Raw genomic sequence first — 22,393 nt, forward strand, 5'->3', positions numbered from 1 at the left:
TTTTGAATTTGGATTTGGACCGTCCGATCTCATTGACGCGAATATTGAATGAGCCCGTGCATTCCACATCGCAGATCCTGATCAGATGGTGGTGGTATAAACTTAAAATTTGAGTTACTTCAGGTGTCCGGACTCGACGAATCCGCCCCGTCCGACCTTACCTCTCCTCCTTCCCAGTCGGGACTTGCCTCTCTCTCTCCATCCGTCCCCAGCGTGGGTGCCTCTCTCTCCATCCGTCCAAGTCGAGATCAGGAGATCTGATCTGTGTTGCTATCTCTCTCTTCACCGTCTGTGCACCCCTCTCTCCGTCGCATCAAGCTTTCCTCTCTCCTTGGTAAGATTGTCTCCATCCAATTTATTGTAAATTTTTCTCCTACTGAATTTTGTTATATTTCATCCAAATTTCGCCCAGTTTGTTGGATCCCTTTTGTTTCTGAAGATGCTACTGGTACAATGGAACAATGACGTTTCTGTAATTATTTGATCCGAATGGTCTTGTACGAGTTTGTTTCTTCAACCAAAACATAAGCTTTTTCTGTAATTGTTTCTGCCAAGTTATTGATTCAAATAGGCTAGATTTTGTGACTTTTGTTTTGAAACAGAAGGAAGTAAATCAGCCAAATTCTTACTGGTCTGAGTAGGGCTCATAGATCTTACCTGGACTTAGACTGCACCAAATTTTAAGATTGTAATCCTTTGGCAATTCTGTGATCTAAAGATAGTTATTTTATGTTGTTTATTTGTTATTGTTTCTATGTTCGTGAATTAGGTTTTGATTTTTGATATAGATTGTTTTCTTATTTCTTCAATAGCCTGAAGGAGAAATAGTATATTGGGCCTATACATCTTAAAGACCCCTTCTCTACCAGATACAGCAGGTACAACACTTCTCTTGTTAATGTTTTTGCTAAGATTTTTGAATTACATTTTTAGCCTTTGTCCAATTCCCTACGAGAATTCTTGTTGCGGATTTGCAATTTGGAGGAATAGATTAAATTTTAATTATGTCATGAGGTTGTTGTTTAGAATTTGCGTTGGAATATTCTGTTTGAATAAACCTGACACCACCAAAACTATGTTCTGGTATTGTTTATCATCCACTTGATACACAACTGAATCCCTATCAACCTACTATATCAGTATCCACGGCTGTAGTTTACGTCTTCTTGGAAAATCTTGTTTTTTAAGTAAGTTTCTCTCCTGATTTACATGTAATTTCAAACATGGCCTAAATGCATGTTAATGGGTTAAAATTACCACTTACCTCCATACATAGCTTGATAATTTGAAATACTGGAAAAAGGTTGTGAAACAAAGCTAGGTTGTTTGGCAATATATGTTAATCAAGTAGCTTTCCGCATCCAAACAAAATTGAAGTTACTAAATGACTAAATGTAATTCCTTGTTTTAATTAAGTAGCTTTCCGCAACCAAACAAATTGAAGTTACTAAATGACTAAATATAATTTCCTGTTTTAAGTGAGCTTATATTGAATTTTGTTCTTTAATATACCTACTAAGGAGTCATATAAACTATATAGCCTATATTGTAATTATCAATTCCGGGCTATATAGCTTTAGTATTTCTAGTGGTATCTGGTTCCTGAGTAGCAAAAGTTAGGCTTTTTCGAGCCAGGCCGATATTGGACATTCTGTGGGAGAGCCAGGCTTGATCATTTTATCCTAAATTTGAGCTGAATCTGATCTGGACATGGTAGGGTATGAGCCATAGGTTTGCCCATTAGCAGGCCTACCTATGGGCCACCCCATGACCGTTGTTCTACCTCTGGAATTAGTTATATATTATAGCACCAGATATGAAGAGAGGAAGCTAGAATTTCTCTTTTGAGGCACCTGATTTTACAATTCAAATTCACTTTATAAACATTCAAAAGCATCATGAATGATTATTGTGTTTTTGTTAACATAACAGTATTATAGTTTCTAATAGCTATGTAAAATTCGACTGAAAGCAAACCTAGGTAGGTTTGATCTGACTATCACCCTATTGGTGCTCTACATGATCAAACTATAACCAAGTCAAATAAAATTTTGAGATTAAAATTTATTTTTTCCATTGTTTCTCCTGTTGGTGTTGTTTAATTCCCTCCCTGTATTTCACTTGTTCTTTTGATAATTGAAGGCTTTGTGCTGTGCCAGTCTGGCATTAGTATTATACTCATAGTTTCATTACCAATATATTCTATTATGGTAATGTTCATGAAATCATGGGGATATATCCGTTAGTTTTATTACAAATTTCTATATATGCTGGATAGATGAATTTATTAATTGTTATAACATCCATACAGGTAATAATTTTTCTACACAGTATGATTTAGCCCCAACTTTTTTTCTCAAATCCAGATACGCCGACCACAGAGAACACACACGCGCACGCAAAAGGATGGACGAGTCAGTGGTCGCAAGTTTCTGGGGACCCGTAACATCCACAACCGAGCTCTGTGAGGCGAACTACACGCACTCCTCCTACATTGCAGAGTTCTACAATACCATCTCAAATGTGCCATGCATCCTTCTTGCATTGATTGGGATCATAAATGCAGTGCGGCAGGGCTTTGAGAAGCGGTTCAGTGCTCTTCACCTCTTCAACATGATACTTGCTATTGGCAGTATGTTGTTCCATGCAACCTTGCAACTCATGTAAGTATATTGGACTTTGTTCCTTTTCTTTTTGTTAAAACAATTCTTGTGCTTGTCCTCTAGAAATCAAATTCGTCTGATCTGATTTTGACATACGGTTCGTCTTTAAAAAGACACAAATTTTCAAAAATATTTTTTTCTTAAAAAAAATAGAGTTATTTTGAAAAACAAAACATTAAATTGGAGTTTAATAAAAAAAACTTCCTAGGATTTGAACCGAAAAGTCAATTACATTGCTGAGCCGTATGCAACGAACAAAAGATGCCTGTACGGTGGTTCAATTATATATTATTCTTGTTATTTTCTTATCCTTTAGTTTAGCCCAATTCTGTAAGATAGAAGAACCGTCCATGATGTTATATCAATATCATCAGGGTTTTGATTCACCTACAAAAAGACATATTTCCAAGTTGTTCATGCTATCTAAGTTGGGAATATTCGGTGACCAGAGGCTGATTCAATTAGAGACAATGGGGGTCAATTGACCCCCATTGTTTTTTTTTTTTTTTTCAAAATCCATTTACTAGGGATGTATTTGTTATATATTTTAGTGTAAAATACTATTGGTACTTTAAAATTGACCCCCATACTTTTGTTAAAATTTTATATACTTTAACCCCATTTTTTTTAAGAAAAAAACTAACTATTTAATATGCGTGTAATCTGGGGACTTGTAGTATTTTCCCTAAAAAAAAAATGAGAACTCAAGTACCTCTTCACGTGAAACTCTCACTCTCCCACTCTCAAATTCTCTCTCCAGCTGACCTAACCTTTCAATGTGGTATCCCCATTGAAACCTTTTTTGTTTTAGTATGTGTTTTGACCCCCATTAGTTAAAACTCTGCTTCCGCCCCTTTCGGTGACCCCTAGATGCCAAAGGTGCCCTTTCCTGCAGAATTGGAGATTTGGTTATATTTGAATTTATTAAAATAGGAAGGGTTCTGATTTTCAACTCAATTAGACTGATTTAGGCATTTCAAATCTTCCTCTTTTATTGAATTTTTCCCTATTTTTCAAGAAATCTCACTTTTGGTTGGACCCTACAGATTGCAACAAAGTGATGAGACCCCAATGGTATGGGAGATCCTTCTCTATGTGTACGTGCTCTACTCCCCCGATTGGAACTATAGGAGCACGATGCCGACCTTCCTGGTCCTCTATGGCGCCTCCTTTGCGGCACTTCACTTCTTCTTTCGCTTAGGCATTATGTTCAAACTACACTACATCGGCCTCTCTCTCCTCTGCCTCCCACGCATGTACAAGTACTACATCCAGACCAAGGACCACGCCGCCAAGCGCATCGCCAAGTTGTACGTGGCGACCATCCTGCTAGCAAGCGTGTTTTATGTCGTCGATCGTGCCTTCTGCAAGAAGATGAATGGTTGGTACATCAATCCCCAGGGCCATGTGTGGTGGCATGTTCTCATGGGGTTCAATTCATATTTTGCAAACACGTTCTTGATGTTCTGTAGAGCACAACAGCGTGGGTGGGACCCACGCATTGAGAGGTTGTTTGGGTTCTTGCCATATGTTAAGATTCGCAAACCCGATAAGAAGGATTGATTGTTCCTTTCCTCCCCCTTTGATCTCTCTTTTTTTGTCCCCAGAGTGTATGGGCAAAAAATGTACATGGAATGGGGTTTTGTCGAGTCATTTATTCTTATTGCAAGATTTTGTTAGGAGTGAAGCTTGCTTTGTACCATACTGATTCATTTCTTTTCTTTCTTTTTCTTCCTTTTTTTTTATTTCCTGGGTTCATTTATGTTTCTACTATAGTGCAATGGGATGTAGACATTAACCGAGTTCAATTTTGGTTTTACTAACTGTGTTCACGAACTAAAGTTTGGCTGCCAATTCGTGTAACTCCTGATCAGACTGTATGGCATTTTGTATTTTAATTGATTAGTGAATGGTGTTGCCATTTTGTATAAATTGTTCTAAAGTTGAAATGCTGAACAATTTAGCTGTCTTTGCATAATTTTTAATTCCTTGTATTTTCTTATAAAAATGGGTACGGGTTCAATTAGTGATACCACTCCACCCTTGCAAAGCCCATTTTCCTTTTTTTGCTTGAGGATATCAAATTTTTTTGTATCGGCATATCTTCTTTTGCTTGCTTCCTTCTACAACAAGGTTTGTGATGATTATTATGAATATTTTTCCTATTGTTTTTTTGTTTAGAGAAGGGAGTGCAACAAGCTTTATAATTGGTTTTGTAGCTGATGTTCTGAGTCAGATAATGAATGAATAATTGAGTGAGCCTGTGATACTTTGTAATAGACATATATATGAAGTCATGCTTTGGATTTATATTTTTGTTTTTAAAGTCCAAACAGCTCAATATGAACTAAATAAGAAAAGAGTAAGGCTTGGGTGCTATGAATAGCATAAGGTCATCCGTGCTACAGCCTCAAAATCCTAATATATAAATTTCAAACTTCAATTTAAGTAGCTCAATAAATTGTTTATATAATAAACTTGTAAAATACTAATTTTTACAATTTTTAAAATTTTTTTACTATTTTTTATGATTTATGAAAGATGTTCAAAAATGGCCTAAAAATAAAAGAATATTGTCAATATTTTAGGCCATTTTTTGACATTTTCATAAATCATAAAAAATAGTAAAAAACAATTCAAAAATAGTAAAATTTGGTATTCCGCAAATTTATTATATAACCAATTTATTGAGCTACTTAAATCGAAATGTCTAGTTTATACTATAAGTTTTTGAGGCAGTATGTAGCACGGATGACCTTATGCTATCCATAGCACTCAAGCCTTACTCATAAGAAAATGTATTTCGAGACTAAATTTTGTATCTGTTTAAATTTGTTTAGTAATTTTAGATAAATAGAACATTACTACTTTTGAATGGTTTAGAATCGTAATTTTCAACCTATCTAACCAAAGTATTTTTTTTTACAAATGTAAATTTGGTTTTGAAGTTCATTTTCATAAAAAGACCATGTATATTGTATATTGTGAAGTACCTATTGGTTTTTGAACTTTTTAAACTTGATTTGAAATAATATTTGCTCTAATTATAAAAAAATAAGACGTTGTGTGTAAAAATTGGAATCCTGTTATTAATTATATCAAAGTCCATTACTGAGTCACATTTCAATTTTCAAAAGGTTAAGAATGGAGGGCATGTATAAAATAAAGAAAAAGCAAAGCCCAATTTTTTTTTTTGGAAAACTTTTGCAGAGACTGCAAAGTAATGAGAAAGAATCAAATTCTCCACCTTAACCAACGACCTCCCCAAAAAAGCCCATTGTTAAATGCTCAAATTTTGCAACTAGGGTGACACGCTGATGATTTCCCATGCAACTCAGAGCGCAAATCAAAGATGAGTAATGAGCCACAGACAGAGATGCGATAAGAATTTTGTATGCATTAACTTTGCAGCAAAGATCTAGGGTAAATTTTCCTAGAGGCCACTAAACTTTGTGCTTTGTCACGAATTGATCACTCAGTTTTAATTTGTTCTAATTAAGTCACTCAACTTTTCATTTATTCTAAATTAGTCACTCTATAACTTTTTCATCTAAAATGTTAACGGAATATTCTCATTCTTTTAGAATTTTGGAAGAAACGAGTATACTCTGTTAGCATTTTGGACGGAAAGGACATTTTCCATTAGTATTTTGAATGAAAAAGTAATAGAGTGATTAAAAATAAAAAAGTTATAGAGTAATTAATTTGAAACAAATGAAAAATTAAATGACTTAATTGAAACAAATCAAAATTGAGTGATTAATTTGTGACAAAATACAAAATTTAGTAACATCTAAAGAAATTTATCCAAAGATATATCTATCATACGTAGGTATGATATCATGAGTTCCTTCGGAAAACATGACATCTGATTTCTTGCTAACTGGTCCCTCAAGAGCTGCCAAATTTGTTATCCTCTTTTTACAATATAATATACTCACACCATTTTGGTTAACTAATTAATATAATGATCCATGTTAAGTGCAATATAATATCACTGATTTTTTTTTTTTTTATCAGAAAGCTTGTATTGCTCATATTCTTTAGCAATCTTAAATGTTGGTGAGAACTGAGAAACAATTAAATAAGATTTTTGGAATTTAGGAACATATATTCTATCTTTTAACATAAATATTTATTTCAACAGAAATGTACAGAAACCGTTGACCATTATATTACAATACAATAATAAAGATAATCAAACCTCGAATTATAATATTCTTTCGTTTCTAGCAATATTTTTAATAGGCAAATGTAATATCACAATAATTTGAATATCCTAGCTAGAACCATCCTTGAAATATAACATGGAGTGTGATCTGAGCCGAAGGGACATGGGCCCTATGACGAGAGCGGAACAAACCCTTATTAAGCAAAAAATGGTGCATCATTTGATAAATGACACAGCACTGGAGATTTTTCAGTGGACAATCTTGCTTTGAAGAAACCGAATTAATTATATTTTGAGATTGTAAATATATAGAGTATTAGAATATTTTTGTAATAAATCTTTTTTATCAATACAATTATTGGCATTTTCCGCCAACCATAAAAAAGGAAAAGAAATATAACATGGACTTACATTTTATCTTCTTTCTTTGCTAGTTAATTAGCGAAAACCATCAAAAAATCAGGTCTGACTTTATTACTGGAATCCACTTTTTCTATCTCTAGGCAAGGAAATTAAGATGCACATTAGTTTGGCTTCTAGCGGTTTCTAATTACTAAAACATGGTGCGCCTAACAGAACTTGAATTTTCAAAGCAACCTTATTTTTAGCATAATAATGCCTGGCCTTATGAGAAATAAAGCTGTACTGGAGCATTATTTTCAGTATTGTACATTGTATATATACAAGAAATTAGCTGGTTACTTGCTGCTAAATTTATAATTAATTCAACAATTATTGAATTGATCAGGCCACTTTTGCTGACTTCAACTGTTGAGATTGCTACCCGGTCGAATGATGGAAAATTGATTATATTATATAAAATTTAATTAATCCATAATGATTTTAGTTGAAAGTTCCTTTTTTTTTCAATGATGATAAACAATTTAGCTGATAATATAGTTTGACACAGTTAATTATCACAAAACCTAATGTACAAGTCCCAATCGAAATAATTAATATAATTAACCAATTTTTATTACTTAACAAATAGGCTTTATCAAATTAATATTCAAATCACAAGGAGGTATGAGAAATGTTGGCTTATCAGTTTTAAGTAATTAACTGATTTGGGGTGAGTTCTAATAGTGCATGCGTACTGAATTCTAAGAATATATGATGAATAATGTAAATGCATGTTGATTTTCTAAATGCGAGTAATTTAAATTAATATGATGAGATAGAGTATCTAGAGTTACGGGTTCACATGCAGTAATATGTTAATTATATATCTTTATTTATTTTTCTAATATTTTGATTGTGATAGTTGATGAAATATTATTCTAAGATAAATAGTTATTTGCTTTTGTGACATCCATCATATCGTGCTTAAGTTAATTTAATCTTCTAATTATGTTTGTGACTTACCATTTTAACCAAAAATACAATATTTCTGATCACTCTCATCTCTCTTGTTTTGTTCACTCTCTTTGTGGATAGATTTACTTAATAAAGTCATATTTAATTGTCCCAATAGTGTGTGTGTGTGTGTATAAACTACTTATATGCGCTATTATTAAGTTATTAAAGTGTTTGTGAGCTTTAATTATAAAAAATATTGGATAAATTTTAAATGATAAATATGAAGCGTGCATGAAAATAATATATTGCATAAGTAATATATTTACATGAAAATTATATTAATGCTTAAAAAAATTAATATAAAATGAAGCATTCAATTATTATAACGTGGGTAACGATATGCATGCTTGCATCATAAGTTCAAAACGAGACGAACGGTAAGAGCCTAGCTATACATGGTCATTGTTGTTATCCAAGAGAAGATGGTGCACATGACACGATAATTAAATAATTAAATTCGCTTGCCTATGTGCCAATTTGCACAAAAAAAAAAAAAAGCTACCAACTCCACATAACTATTTCATCATATATAGATCGATGACTTTTTCTATTTTCAGGAACTTATCTTCTAGCTCATTGACTGGTCCATTAAACTACTCCTTTGGATATCTTACTGCTCTGGAGTATTTGTAAGTTCCATTAACCTACGAGGCCGATATTAGTGTATTTCAAAGGGTGCTCAGCCACCTTATAATTTTAAAACTTTTTATTATGTACATTGAAATTTAATTAAATTTTGTTCTTCTTTTAAGTTTTTGTATAGTTCAGGTACCTCTTATATATAAAATATCAAGTGTTTGTTTGTAGTCTATTGGTTGAAGTTTCTTATAGTTGTTGCGAGAGACTTAGATTGAAATCTTACCTATCACAATATACATTTTTTAATTTTATGTTTCAACTACCCCCGTCCCTGTCTATCTAAATTTTCTAGTTCCCCCTCTAAGATCAAGTATATATATGTACAACTTAATTATGGAATCTTATAATTTTGTATAATGTAGCTTTCGTACCTTCATTTTGTATTGTGCTCAATGTTTATCCTGACAACATTTGGTTCTATATATTCACTACTAGAATCTCGGTTTGTTGCATGGATAAAATTTGACTTGTAGCATCGGCTTACCCATGCAACAATCCCTAAAAATGTCAGTTGCATGGGTTACCAATCAAACTTGTTGCATGAGTAACTGTTGCATGGGACTACCCATGCAACAAATTTAACTGTGTCAGAAATGTCAATATTTGTTGCATGGACTTAACCATGCAACAATTATTTTTAACCATGCAACAAACCGAGATTCTAGTAGTGATTGGTTGATTATTTATTTTTTGTTACATTCATTTACATAACAATTGCTTCTTAATTATTTTTCAGGAACTTGTCTAGCAATGATTTGTCCGGAAATCTAACTACTCTAGACAATTTAACAGCTCTTAAATTGCTGTACGCTTTTCAAGCAACCTTAAATATATCCAGTTTCAAATCTTACTCGATGCCTTTCATGATAATCATTTTGTTGGTTTTACTGCAGGTATATAACAAGAAACAAAAATATTTCGACTGCCCTCCCTCCTGAACTTCTGAAAAGAAAGGAAAATGGAATGCTAGATTATAGGTATTAATTTGGTTATTCCTCGTTTTTTTTTTATGAAATACATATAAGTAAAAGGTTTGTACAGTTTGTAGTTGATTTTACTGGCACGATTCAACATAAATATACAATTGAGGATAAAGCACAGGACAAGATCATATTCATATTCCAGCAGTGACGTTGTTAATTAAACATAATTAATATAAAGACAAATATTAGCCAATTATACCGACTCTAAACTACATTGACTTTGTTCTTTTATAGAGACGAATAAAAAATTAAAAACACAAGCAAAAAATTATAAAACTATTAGACATTCTCTACTCACATTCACATACTTAGTAATTTATAATAATAGTTATTTTTGACAAGCTCTTGAACAAACTCAAAGATTCAAGTAAACTTATTTCTGTATGTGTTTATATAGTGATACCAATATAATTAGACGTCTTGATGGGGTTATGTTCATGATTAAGTTAATTTTTGTAGTTATATAACATTAAGAATGAAAGCAAATGGTTTTCAGTTGATTTTCTGTTTTAAGAAAGAATATTGAGAGAGAGAGAGAGAGGAGCTAGTTTAGAGAGACGCCAAAACGAAAGATCACATGAAAAATTAAAAATTAAAATTTGTATTACTTGATGGCTTTTGGTTGGTATTTCTAGTTCCCGTTGGCATTTTATTATTCTTTAATGTTTCGGATGATAGGTATCTGAGTCTATCTCCTCCTCCTCCTTCTCCTAAGAAGAACTTTATAATACCAATTGTAGTGGCAGTCCTAGTGCTTGTTATTGCAGTTGCCATTGCAGTTATCTTAAGGTTGAAAAGGAGAAAATGTAAGTTTTGCCTGTTCTCAAGTTCATTTTTGTTGTTGTTTTATTTGTTTCATTTTATGACTGCCGATGATTTGTTTCCTCCAAGCATTTTGGATGCCAGATGAGCAAACTTATCAAAGCAAAGCCAGAAATGTACAAATTGATCACACACCAACACAAAAAGATAATGGTCAGTCCTAAGTCCTAACCAGACAGTACTTTACCGACTTTCTATACTAAAATAAGTAAATAGCTGGTTCCTTTATGTGTTCCTTTAAAATACAAAAATGTAGATATACATGTACATATCTGATACTATTTTTTATAAACAGATAACAGAATAATCGCACCAAAGCCAACTGAAAGTTTTGAATCAAATTTACCACAATCAAGCAACCTGAATGAGAAACCTCAATCAAGAGGATCAGGAGAACAAATTCTTCCAGATTTCGGAAATCGTAAATTCAGTTATGATGATTTGAAGAAAATTACAAATGACTTCAAGAATAATATCGGCACCGGAGGATATGGAAGCGTGTATTTGGGTCTCCTAGAAAATGGAGTTCAAGTGGCAGTAAAGATGCTCTCTCAATCGTCTTCACAGGGGCTTAAGGAGTTTCTAGCCGAGGTAAACTTTTGGAAAATGTGCTATACAAACAGTATGTTATAATACGGCTGCTGTGAAGTCCCTTAGATAATAACTCAATGATATATGTATTTAATACATCTTCTTCTTTTTTTTTCCAGGCTGAAAACTTGACAAGAGTTCATCACAAAAATTTGGTCTCACTAATGGGCTATTGCATTGATAAAAATAGCATGTCACTTGTGTATGAGTACATGCAGGGAGGAAATCTACATGATAAGCTCAAAGGTGATTATACTCGTTGGTGATCTCTTCTCAAAGACAAAGATTATGAATTATCACAAAGTGGAAGAATCTTATGTTGTGGTTTTGAATCCTATAATTGCAGATAATGTAAGGCCTCTTGATTGGAAGCTACGACTTCGAATTGCATATGAGTCTGCACTAGGTACAGCTTGAAACACTTTATAATCCTATACAATTTATAAGTAATTATTCTTATCATTTTGAAACTAAATAAAATGTATAGCAGAAGAGAGACAGTTAATTTCTTGGACTACATTAAAATATCAAAATATTACTAAATAAAATATGTTTTAGATTTCCCCAACTTCTATCCTTTCAAAAAAAAAACAACAACACAGACTCTCTAGCTAGGAATGTGTTCAAGAACAAAAAAACTAATTACATAGCTTAGTGTTAAGAACGTTCGTCAGTAGCTTGAAAACTGTATATAGTGAATAATACATTTCAAAACAAACACAATGAAGGATTGGAGTATTTGCATAAAGCATGTAATCCACCACTAATCCATAGAGATGTCAAGACTAGCAACATTCTCTTAAATGCAAATCTTGAGGCAAAGATTGCCGACTTTGGACTCTCCAGGGCTTTTAACAATGATGGAAGCAGCCATGTTTCAACCAGAATAGTAGGCACCCCTGGTTATCTGGATCCCGAGTAAGACCTCTTTCTATATTAAATCTGCATTTTATTTTCTATGTTTTCCCTAATGACATCTTAACTGCAAAAATATATATAATCATGTGATCTATGCTAAAATTAGCCAATTATAAGATAAGAATGTTTGGTTTTTTTTTTTTTGGACATGAAGCAAATGTAACAAGTTTGATTTATAGTTCTCGTGCGTAGTAATTAACTATATATTGCATGCATTTTCAGGTACTATTTATCAAACCAGCTAAGTGTAAAGAGTGATGTGTTTAGTTTTGGAGTTGTTCTGCTAGAAATCATCACGGGTCGACCCCCTATTACCATGGGTCTAGAAGGAGGTAGCTTGATACAATGGGTGAGTCAAAAACTATCCGGAGGAGATATCAAAAGCATAGTGGACCCTAAGATGCAAAGCAAGTATGACATAAACTCAGCCTGGAAGGTTACCGAACTAGCATGTAGTTGCACTGAACCCACCTCATCTAAGAGGCCAACCATGGCTGGAGTAGTTGCTGAGCTAAAGGAAAGCATGGATTTGCAAATATCCACGGAGGAAATTCATGTGAAAAGCACAGAGAACTTTGTATCTGACGTAAGTCAGGACAGTAATTTTGAGATGGCTTACATGGGTGGAATGCCAGCACCAGGTCCCAGTGTGAGGTAATTTCGTATACCACATAATTTCATCGATTCGATGTTCTGGCATATGGGGGACAACTTTCTGGAACTTGAAAAATAGTTATTTTTCTGTTGTATATATGCAACATTTTTTTGTATTTTATTGGATTAGATTTGTAGATTTGAAGCCTTTGGAAAGTTTATTTTGTTTTGCTGTTTGCAAGATGTTCGCTTTGGAAAGTTTATTTTGTTTGGTGTTGCTTTTGGATTCCATATTGTACATCATAACTTTCTAAGAGTAAATTTTCATTCTTAATCTAGATTACAAATTGAGTGAGTCTGGTACTATGCATATTACGATTTGTTATCGTGCTACGGCTCTATATTTGAGTTTTCAAATCCTAACGGTCGATCCGAACCGTTCATCTTGTTCTCCATATTAATATGTGTTTGGAGACCAAATTTTACATTTTTTGAAATTTTTTTTTACTATTTTTTTAGATTTATTGAAAATCACTGTTTTTGGATGGTCCAGAATTTTCATATCAAGTGATTTTCTAAATATCTAAAAAAATAGTAAAAAAAATTTCAAAAAATGTAAATTTGGTCTCCAAACACATATTAATATGGAGAACAAGATGAACAGTTCGGATCGACCGTTAGAATTTGAAAACTCAAATATAAAGCCGTAGCACGGTAACAACCCGTGATATGCATAGTACCATAGACTCACTCTTACAAATTTCTCTGTACAATTCTTTACTATCCCTCCAATTTAAAAATTAGCAATTTTGTGCTTTATATTTTTTTTTAATGAATACTTGTTATCTCCCTTATAAAGTCAAATTATACTGTAGCTTGTTTAGTCCATCAATCTCAATTTTCTATTTTCATCACTGAATGTTTGATAGAAGAAAATGTTGCAATAAGTTACGGTGAACCGCAATAGTAACGAAGATCGGCAAAATTGACACACGCATGCACGAGAGAGACATGCTCACAGATATCATGTCTTGCAAGGTCTTTGATAATCCTCTGAACCTGAAAGAGATGAGGCTTGCTAGGAGCAATAATTATGGAGATTACATATTTCCATGTGATAATTTTAAATGGGGCAGCCAGAGAAGAGTTTCTTTAAAAGGTTGTTGTCTAGTACCAGTCAACGCCAAAAAGAATTAATTCTCCCTATTTCTTATCTACAGTATGTATGCAATATAGATCCTGTGTAGAATGTTAGTGTTCAAAATTATAGTTTATATGTTACAATTGTGAACGTAATTTGAGTCGCTAAAAGAACCAAGTCTACCGTATTACACCTAATTATGTTAAATGGTTAATATGTCATTAAAATTTATAAATAAAAGTAAAATGTAACAACTTGCAATTTGTTATGAATAAAATATTAATGTAGATGTTCATAACTCCCAACATTCATTCTCCACTATTCTCATTACTCCATGCACTACAATTGGAATTGATGGCCACTACTATTGAAATTTATTTCTCTATTTATTTAGATGATTTTTCATTTACAATTTGTAGCCTATAAATAGAGGCTTTGTAATATTGTATTGTACACATATATGAGAAATATATGAATAAAGAGATTGTCATCTTTTTCTCTCTATCTAGTTTATTCTTCTTTATGCTTGTTTATCTTTATTTTATAACACAATTATTATTATTGTTTTCATTTTGCATAACCCAATAGAGTACATTTATTTGTTCACCCGGAATCCGGCCCATCTTATCGGCCCGTGTTAATTGTCCGATCGAAAGGCAGCCCAGCGCTCATTGTTACTGGCTCCAAATCCTCCGAGGTAACAGAAATTTATTTTATATCAGGACCGTCCGTCAGAATCCGAGCAATCCGATCCAAGGTAGAATGCAAGGTGGACTTTCATATATTCGTGCCGATTATGATTGAACGGTGAGGATCTCAACATAAATATTCTGTTACCTTATGTGATATGAATTCCGGTGTTCTCTTCTAAAAGACAATAAACTGGAGACCTCCGTTATCTTATAACGCTGCTCTCACTAACTCCCTCCATGGCACGCTTTCTTCCATCTCTCCGTCTTCTTCAAGGCCGTACGCTCCAGTCACAAGTTCTACAGGTTGACGAAGTGTTTTCCAGGTTGTTTCGCGGGTGTTGTTGTAATGACGCTTCTTTGACTTGAACGATCCGAGGTACCTACGTCATCTTTCTCTGTCTTATTCCATACTAAAACTCATGCCCATAAGGTGTTTGATGTGTTTACTCTATTAATTATTGAGTAATAAGGTAGCTTCTTTCTTCTATACTAAGGGATTCTCATGGCCATGAGTGTTTGTTGTTATTTTGGGTGTCAATTTTGTCAAATAATTTCTGATTCATTATTACCGTAAGGTGTTTGATAATATGCCTGTTTGGGTTGATTTCACCCATGGACATGAGGCTATCATTGGTTGATCATTTGGACACTCTTGTAGGATCACGGTTTTACACTAGAGACCCGCCACATTACGACTTATTCGGCAAAGGAAGAAGGCCAGGAGATGAAGAATTCAGGAAAGCATGGGCTCAGGATGTGGATGAAGAAGATTGTCTCTGGACTGGTACGGTACCAATCCTAGTAGTGTACTGATTGTCATCCCCAGTTACTATGTGTTGTGTGTCATCTGTTTAGTTTGTAGTAGGATGTCAATTTCTTCTGGTTCATTCCTGTAAATTGCTTTTGGTAATTTGGTGTGATGGTACTAGTGAGGTACTCTACCCTGTTTACAAATATTCACTTTTTTGACCTAATTTTCCATGTCACCACAATTTCTTTCTAGTTATCTTCATATTCCCCACATTAATTTTTAAATTGTGCAATCAAGCTTCAACCCGATATACCCTCAGTTTAAACTAAACCCCAATCAGGTGAAAAGAGTTTGTGAAATGGTTCATAGTTATTGCCATTAGACTTGTAAGAAGGAAATACTAACAAACTGCCACTCTACCAGTTGAATAAAAGAATCAGAAAATACGTTACAATAATATACAATCAAGAACCCCAATGTAATCCAACTTTGAAGAAAAGCTTCAATCTAAGAGAATATCTCCGACAAGTTACCATGCTTGAATTTAAATTTGAATTTTCGTTCTAACCTAACGTAATGGAAATGACAGGGAGTGAAGATGAAAATGAAGAGGAAAGCACCACAAACCAAACCGACTTAGAAAAGGAGATGAGAAAAGTGAAGCAGAAAGCAAGAGAAAACTCAAACCTGATAGATGCGGACGACAGCGATGAGCTGAGGAGCATATGCCCCTCAAGCGATGATGACGAGATGAATCTGTGGAGCGGCACCGAGGATGATGACGATGACGATGTGCCCACCGAACCACACCCCAATGAGAAGAGCGATGCATATATCGACAAGGTTTTTGACTTTGACGAGATGCCCAACTACCGTACCATTTCGGAGATGCTCAAGGCTGAAGAGGAACCGCCCGAGCTGTCTCCTGGAAAACAGGTACGTTTGCGAATTTTGTGTGATGCTGCTCATAGGCGGATCTAGCTTAGCAGCCCCCATGATTTCAAAAAAAATTAAGCATGTATATTGAAATTTAATGAGTGAGGCTATGGTGCTTTGCAATGTACACCTACCAAGTGTGCTTCGATACAACAAAGGTTCAATGTGCTTCAATTTTAATCAAGAATGCATCTTGACACAAATTTAATTTAATTTAATTTTCCTTTTTTTAAGTTTTTATATTCATGGAATGCTAAGTTGTGCTTGCCTAGTGGTTAGTGAATTTCATTTATGTATTTTCACATCCCAAGGACCACACATTATGTATTTTCACATATTATGCATTTTATGTTCAGCCCCCCATCTAAATTTTCTAGTTCCGCCCTTGATGCCGCTTGGTATAATAGTTATATGCCTTGACTTTAGTTTTGTTTTAGTTGTTTATGTTTTCATTTTGTCAGTTATTTTTTGTTCTTACTTACTGCTTTAGAAGTTTTGATATATCCTGTTATGCTCAGAGTGGTCTGCTAGGTACCGGTACGAGTTACAACTGATACTGTGATCTGTAGAGTATCACTCAGACTAGTGATTTTCTAGTATTGCTTTAGTACATGAATTAGTACTGGACATCAGGTGGTACTAAATTGGTACAAGAAAAGATGAAGCAAACTATAGCCAATTTATGCTAGGAACATTTTTGTGTTCAACTGTGCCTAAGTGTTTTACAAAATCCATTCACAAAGTGTATAGAATCAATGAGCAATTATGCTAATAAGTTGGCAAAGTATTTACATCCAAGAGTGAGGCTATGGTACTATGCATAGCTCAGATTGGTCCATACTACGGATCAATATTTTTGTTTTCAAAGTCCAAATAGTCAATCTAAACCTTTCAACATGATTTTCATATGAATATGTACTTGCAAAGTAAATTTTACATTTTAAAGAATTTTCTTACTAATATTTAGATAGGTAAAAAATCACTACTTTTGAATGGTCTGAATCTTTAGATCAAGTGATTTTCTACCTATCTAAAAAAAATAGTAAAAATATTCTAAAAAATGTAAATTTTGATTTACATGTACATTTTCATATTGAGATCAAATTGAATGGTTCAGATCGATTGTTTGGACTTTGAAAATGGAAATATTGATCCATAGTACCGACCAATATGCGCTATGCATAATTTCGTAGCCTCACTCTTGTATCCAATGTGAGCACTAACCTATGGGCCCATCACAGGCTAGGAAATTAGCAGTTGAAAATGCACTGAAGAAACTCAAGAAAGGACCTGACGGTCGTTACATGAATGTCTATGAGGTGATAACCGACATTGACATTTTAATTGGAGCATTTGAAAATATTGTGTCGGGTCCTGAGTATGCTGAGCTGAGGGAAGGCGGGCCCAAGAAACTGAACATGCAATTCTTCAAGGACATACAAGCGCGGATGCGGGACCCCAATTTTAAATTTTCACCTGAGGTGAAACTGAAACCTAAGAACAAGCTTGTGCCGAAAAAGAAGTGGCAGCGGGCCCAGGCAAGAAAAAGAAAGGATGCTAAGCGTTAAGAGGAGGTTTTTGTTTTTAATCTCCTGATTTTGTTGATGCGTGATTGAGCAATCTGTAAAGAAAAATTGTTGTAGCATAAAAAGCATAAAATTAGAATTATTTTATACTAAATGTTTATGCACTTCTGGAAATGTTTTGTGCGCTTCAATCTGGTACAATCAGGCAAAACTATAGGTGCTGGTTCATTTAAGCCCATATTTTTTTTTAAGAATATATGGGGAGTTTAGGCCCCAAATTTCATTAGTTTAACACACAGGTATGAAATTAGAAGAGTTGAGGAAGTAAGAAAGGAAAAACAAAAATAAAATTAACACAATTATATTACAAATGAAACAGATTAATCTGGAAACCACATTATGTAACCAGTTATTTCATAACTGTTGTCAATTGTTCCTCAGTATTCTACTTTCCTAGCTAAACAAAGTGGTACGTCAATTGTTCCTCGGTATTCTACTTTCCTAGCTAAACCAAGTGGTACCTTGCCCCCATTTGAATGCACGGGATAGTATTAAACTATAAATGTAAAATGGGTTGCATTAAAATCCGTGCTATAAGAATTTGAACAATGTCGATTTCGCAGCCTATGCGAAGATTTCAACAACAACAACAGTAACAAAAAAAAAAAAACAAGAAGAAGAAGAAGAGAGTTTGAAGGATGTAGATTTTTCATGGATTAAACCATATTTTTGAGATATCTTAGGGAGGTGAACTCCCATGCATATAACGGTAATGGATGCTATGGAGAATCAACTATTTTTTTTGCTAAGCATTACAGGTTACCTTTCTAATCTTAAGCTTATTGTTCCTTTTATTATTTTTATAGTATGGAAAGGGAAAAGGCTTTGCTTTTGGAAGCAGCATGGAAACTGCATAGGTATTACTATTTACTTCCAATCAGGGTTAGCTTTCATCTCACAAATGTTTTGCTTTTATAAAATTATATTTTTTACCAAAGAAAAAAAACATTTGAGGACCAATGTCTTTTGAACTTTCACAATGTCACCACACATTTTTAGGCATCTAGCTCAAAGATTGACAGTATACCTCTTTCATCTCAGTATACTCTTTTCTTGCTAATGGAAGCTTTTTCTTTCAAACAGTATGCCTTTCTTATACAGGGTAGTAATAAGGGTGGGGATCCATTGATAATTGATTAACGTTACAATCGTAACAACATTTTTCAAACTAAACTAAACGCTTTTCCAAAAAAAAAGAAAAAGATTATGGACATATTATTGGCATTATAGATTGGTTGTGTATTTTATTTAATTTATCTATCATTTAATGCACAATAAAATTTACATGAATGTTCATCAATTAATGTGTGAGATATAAGTATAATATAGATTGGATTCCAGTATTTTGAAATCGAAATTATTCTACACCATATGTATAACTTTTAGGTGTTCCTTTCCAATCTTCAGCGTTTTGTACCTTTTTTCCCAAGTTATTTCTTAATTTTATACTATGAAAAGAAAAAGAAAAGGTTGGCTTTTGGAAGAAACAAGGAAGCTACATAGGTATCAAGCTTTATCTTCTCTCAAATATTCTTACTTTCACAGAATTATTATTAGTGTACATAAACAATTGGGAAGCATCTAGCTTAAATCCAGCCCCTTTTCAATATAGTGCAAAAAACCTCCAGACACTAACAAGATAACCCAAAAATAAAATAAAAAGAGAGAGACAAAGCACTACCGTTGTGGCCCAAACTGTACCCAACAAAATGGGGCCCACTTAAACCTTGAGCACTTATCTATCATAAGGTGTCATCGTGATTGACAGCCACACTCAGTACAAGATACAACGGTTCATTTCTTATTTCAAATTTGAACTTTTAAAGAATTCATGAAACCAAACTTTATAATGCTGTCTGTGAGTCTGTCCCTATGCTATGATATTTATCCTTTGTTCAATAGTACTATTAATTTTATAGTTTAGCACTTATATAGTACTATCAAATTTAGTATAGTTCATGTCTCCAATTGTATTTATTATGACTAATTACTAGAGATCATAAACAGTATAAATTAAAATATTTGAGACTTGCAGTAAATTCAGAAGACGCTGATATTTATCTCTGGAACCAATAACTCATTAACTTTATATATATATCCAGTTGAAGCCAGCACCGAAGAATTAGGTAATAGATAGGTTCTAGTAAATATATCTCTGATTAATAAAATGATGAAATCTACCAAGTGCCTTGCACCTGTACCAGTGGTTTTATTTGCACCGTGGGGCATTCATGTGGTCCTAGCAAATGGTCGGTGAATGGCCAACAAATGGAAATTTTGTAATAGTTGGCAATGTGTATAGTTTATTTCATACGTATATATATATCGCAACATGCATATTTTATATTTATAATATGAAGTCGTACAATTAATAGGATCTGATAATAGTCCCTGACTTTTTTCCGCATTGTTCTCATATTATAATTATCATAACTGTTTGGAGGGACTATAAAAAATTTAGTGCGTAAATTTTGTTTTTATATCTATGCACAAAATTATTTATATCTATGAGGTGAATATTTTTTGACGTAAATAATAGTCTCCCAATCAAATCCCTCAAATGATCTCAAACCATAACTACCATAACTGTTTGAGAGGACCGCAAAAACTCCAATACTAATTTTTTTTTTTTTCTGAAGTACTAATACATATGCATGAATGTATTTAAAATTTTAAACCTATGAGGTAAATAATTTTTACATAAATAATTGTCTCCCCAACCAAATCTTCCAAACTTTCCCGCACCATAAATATATGTGGGGGACCACTCAAACTAAATGGGGGAGGGACCATACACGTTTCTAAAAATATTAATATATTTGTTTACATATGGTGTTGGATGATGTATGAAAGCACTAATATCAAATATTGCAAGTATTTATACATATATATGCACCGAAGTATTCATATGTATATGTATTGTACAAAGTTTAATCTTCATGCGTTTGATCGTATCAAGTTACACATCAAGTATTAATATCTTATTTTGCTAATATTATACATATGCACTGAAGTATTTATTTTTACGAGTAACTATTTTTGTTAGAGAAAGGTTGACGCGGGAACGATTGAGAAATGTTGATGCGGGGATATAGGGTCCCACTACTTCATTAGAAGAAGGTTGACGGGGGAGTCATTGGAGGACTGAAAAATGAATGATCATAACATGTTTCGCATCAAAATATTAATAATTATTTTTCAAGTATTAATATATTATCTTATTTTCTAAGTATTTATATCTGTGAAAGTTAATGCGGAGAAAAGTGTGAGACTAAAAAAAAAGTTATATAATAAGTGGGGATCATAAGTTTTCTCTAGTGTTACTGTGGGAACAGATAAGGGACTAGAGTCGAGACATTCATATAATTATTTCAACTAATATTATAAAAGATTTTGTCATGTTAGGGTTTGAAAGAAGGGTGGAAGGAAGCTTCAACCAAGTGGGTTCTTCCTCGTGCGCACTTGCTCTTCTGATTTTTGACTTTTTACATACTAGATTTGTGCTGACATCCCTGTAGCAAACTGTTCTGGTATATATCTGTACATATCAGGTGCTATACCGTTGGTGTACATATAACAGCAGTACAGTACAGTAGTATTTGACATTTTGAGTGTTAATGTGAAACAATTGTTGGTCCCCATGGTTTTTATGTTTTTGGTTGGTGTGCTTGATCAGAATTAAAATTAAGTATTAATGACCTATTTGTTTGGTAGTAATAATTGGGGCAAGATTCAACTGGTTGCATACCTACAAAAAAAAAAAAATTAAGCATAATTAGAGGCATGCTAATTTTGTTGTATTGAAGGCATATTTGTTGTATTGAAGGCATGTTTGTTTGATTGTAATAATTGGGGCATCATTCAACATTTCAACTGGTTGCATATATATCTACAAGTGTTTTTTAGCATAATTAGAGGCATGCCAAAGAATCTTGCTATAGCTCACTGTCTTATTAGCTGATAACTCTAGGACAAAAATAAAAAAATTATGGCTTCTTGAGAGCACCGCTTATTGCCTATATATTTAAAAGATCCAATATTTAGAAAATTAAGTTATATATACTTCATACTTCATAAAGACGGTACATGCTTTAAGGCCTGTAAGTTATGTCAAATCATCAACCAATTTAAATTATTGAATCAACTATTAATTATTGTGTGACAATCATATGGTTAAAAAAATTATTTACTAATATGTACAGATATATCTAATAAATGTACAAAATTAATTACTTTATAGGTGATCATATATAAAAAAATATAGAGGTGGGCTACGGTGAGTTGCGAAGTAAAACGCGTTTCTACTTCACGCCGTATTTTTATTTTGAAAGTCCAAACGACCGATCCGAACCGTTAGATATTTAATCCATATTGAAATGTGCTTGGAGACCAAATTTTACATTTTTTGGAATTTTTTTACTATTTATTAAGCATTTTTGAAAATTGCTGTTTTGCTGTGAACAGTAAAAAACAGTAAAATTTTCTGGACCATCAGATCAGCGACTTTCAAAATTGCTTAATAAATAGTAAAAAAATTCCAAACAATG

At 33.3% G+C, this 22,393-nt stretch overlaps 3 protein-coding genes across 12 annotated transcripts; all 3 read left to right on the forward strand.

The window, feature by feature from the left end:
* Nucleotides 1–4,568, forward strand: LOC144568168 (alkaline ceramidase-like). 8 transcript variants are annotated; one of them, XM_078318420.1, is made up of 4 exons: nt 1–334; nt 813–878; nt 2,367–2,663; nt 3,710–4,568. In XM_078318420.1, the coding sequence occupies exons 3-4, from the start codon at nt 2,407–2,409 to the stop codon at nt 4,224–4,226; spliced, it is 774 nt and encodes a 257-aa protein (XP_078174546.1). In that variant the 5' UTR covers nt 1–334; nt 813–878; nt 2,367–2,406; the 3' UTR covers nt 4,227–4,568. The 8 variants fall into 8 exon arrangements, with proteins under 8 accessions (XP_078174546.1, XP_078174547.1, XP_078174548.1 ...); XM_078318421.1 differs by having other exon boundaries at nt 820–878; XM_078318418.1 differs by having other exon boundaries at nt 2–342; nt 823–878; nt 2,312–2,663.
* A 4,162-nt stretch (nt 4,569–8,730) lies between these two features.
* Nucleotides 8,731–13,095, forward strand: LOC144568082 (putative LRR receptor-like protein kinase At1g51890). The gene is made up of 10 exons (XM_078318311.1): nt 8,731–8,822; nt 9,569–9,637; nt 9,726–9,809; nt 10,494–10,621; nt 10,933–11,228; nt 11,348–11,474; nt 11,575–11,634; nt 11,957–12,146; nt 12,369–12,800; nt 13,080–13,095. Exons 1-10 carry the CDS (start codon nt 8,731–8,733, stop codon nt 13,093–13,095), a joined length of 1,494 nt encoding a protein of 497 aa, XP_078174437.1.
* A 1,916-nt stretch (nt 13,096–15,011) lies between these two features.
* Nucleotides 15,012–21,324, forward strand: LOC144568801 (uncharacterized). 3 transcript variants are annotated; one of them, XR_013515729.1, is made up of 5 exons: nt 15,012–15,357; nt 15,914–16,260; nt 17,502–17,834; nt 18,653–18,703; nt 21,252–21,324. XR_013515729.1 is itself a non-coding variant. In XM_078319194.1 (4 exons), exons 1-3 carry the CDS (start codon nt 15,186–15,188, stop codon nt 17,826–17,828), a joined length of 846 nt encoding a protein of 281 aa, XP_078175320.1. In that variant the 5' UTR covers nt 15,012–15,185; the 3' UTR covers nt 17,829–17,834; nt 18,653–18,775. The 3 variants fall into 3 exon arrangements, 2 of the variants coding, with proteins under 2 accessions (XP_078175320.1, XP_078175318.1); XM_078319194.1 differs by lacking the exon at nt 21,252–21,324 and having other exon boundaries at nt 18,653–18,775; XM_078319192.1 differs by lacking the exons at nt 18,653–18,703; nt 21,252–21,324 and having other exon boundaries at nt 15,014–15,357; nt 17,502–17,960.
* The last annotated feature ends 1,069 nt before the right edge of the window (nt 21,325–22,393 follow it).

Source organism: Carex rostrata, chromosome 17 (genome assembly GCF_964058835.1).
Source record: "Carex rostrata chromosome 17, lpCarRost1.2, whole genome shotgun sequence".
NCBI classification, from domain to species: Eukaryota; Viridiplantae; Streptophyta; class Magnoliopsida; order Poales; family Cyperaceae; genus Carex; species Carex rostrata.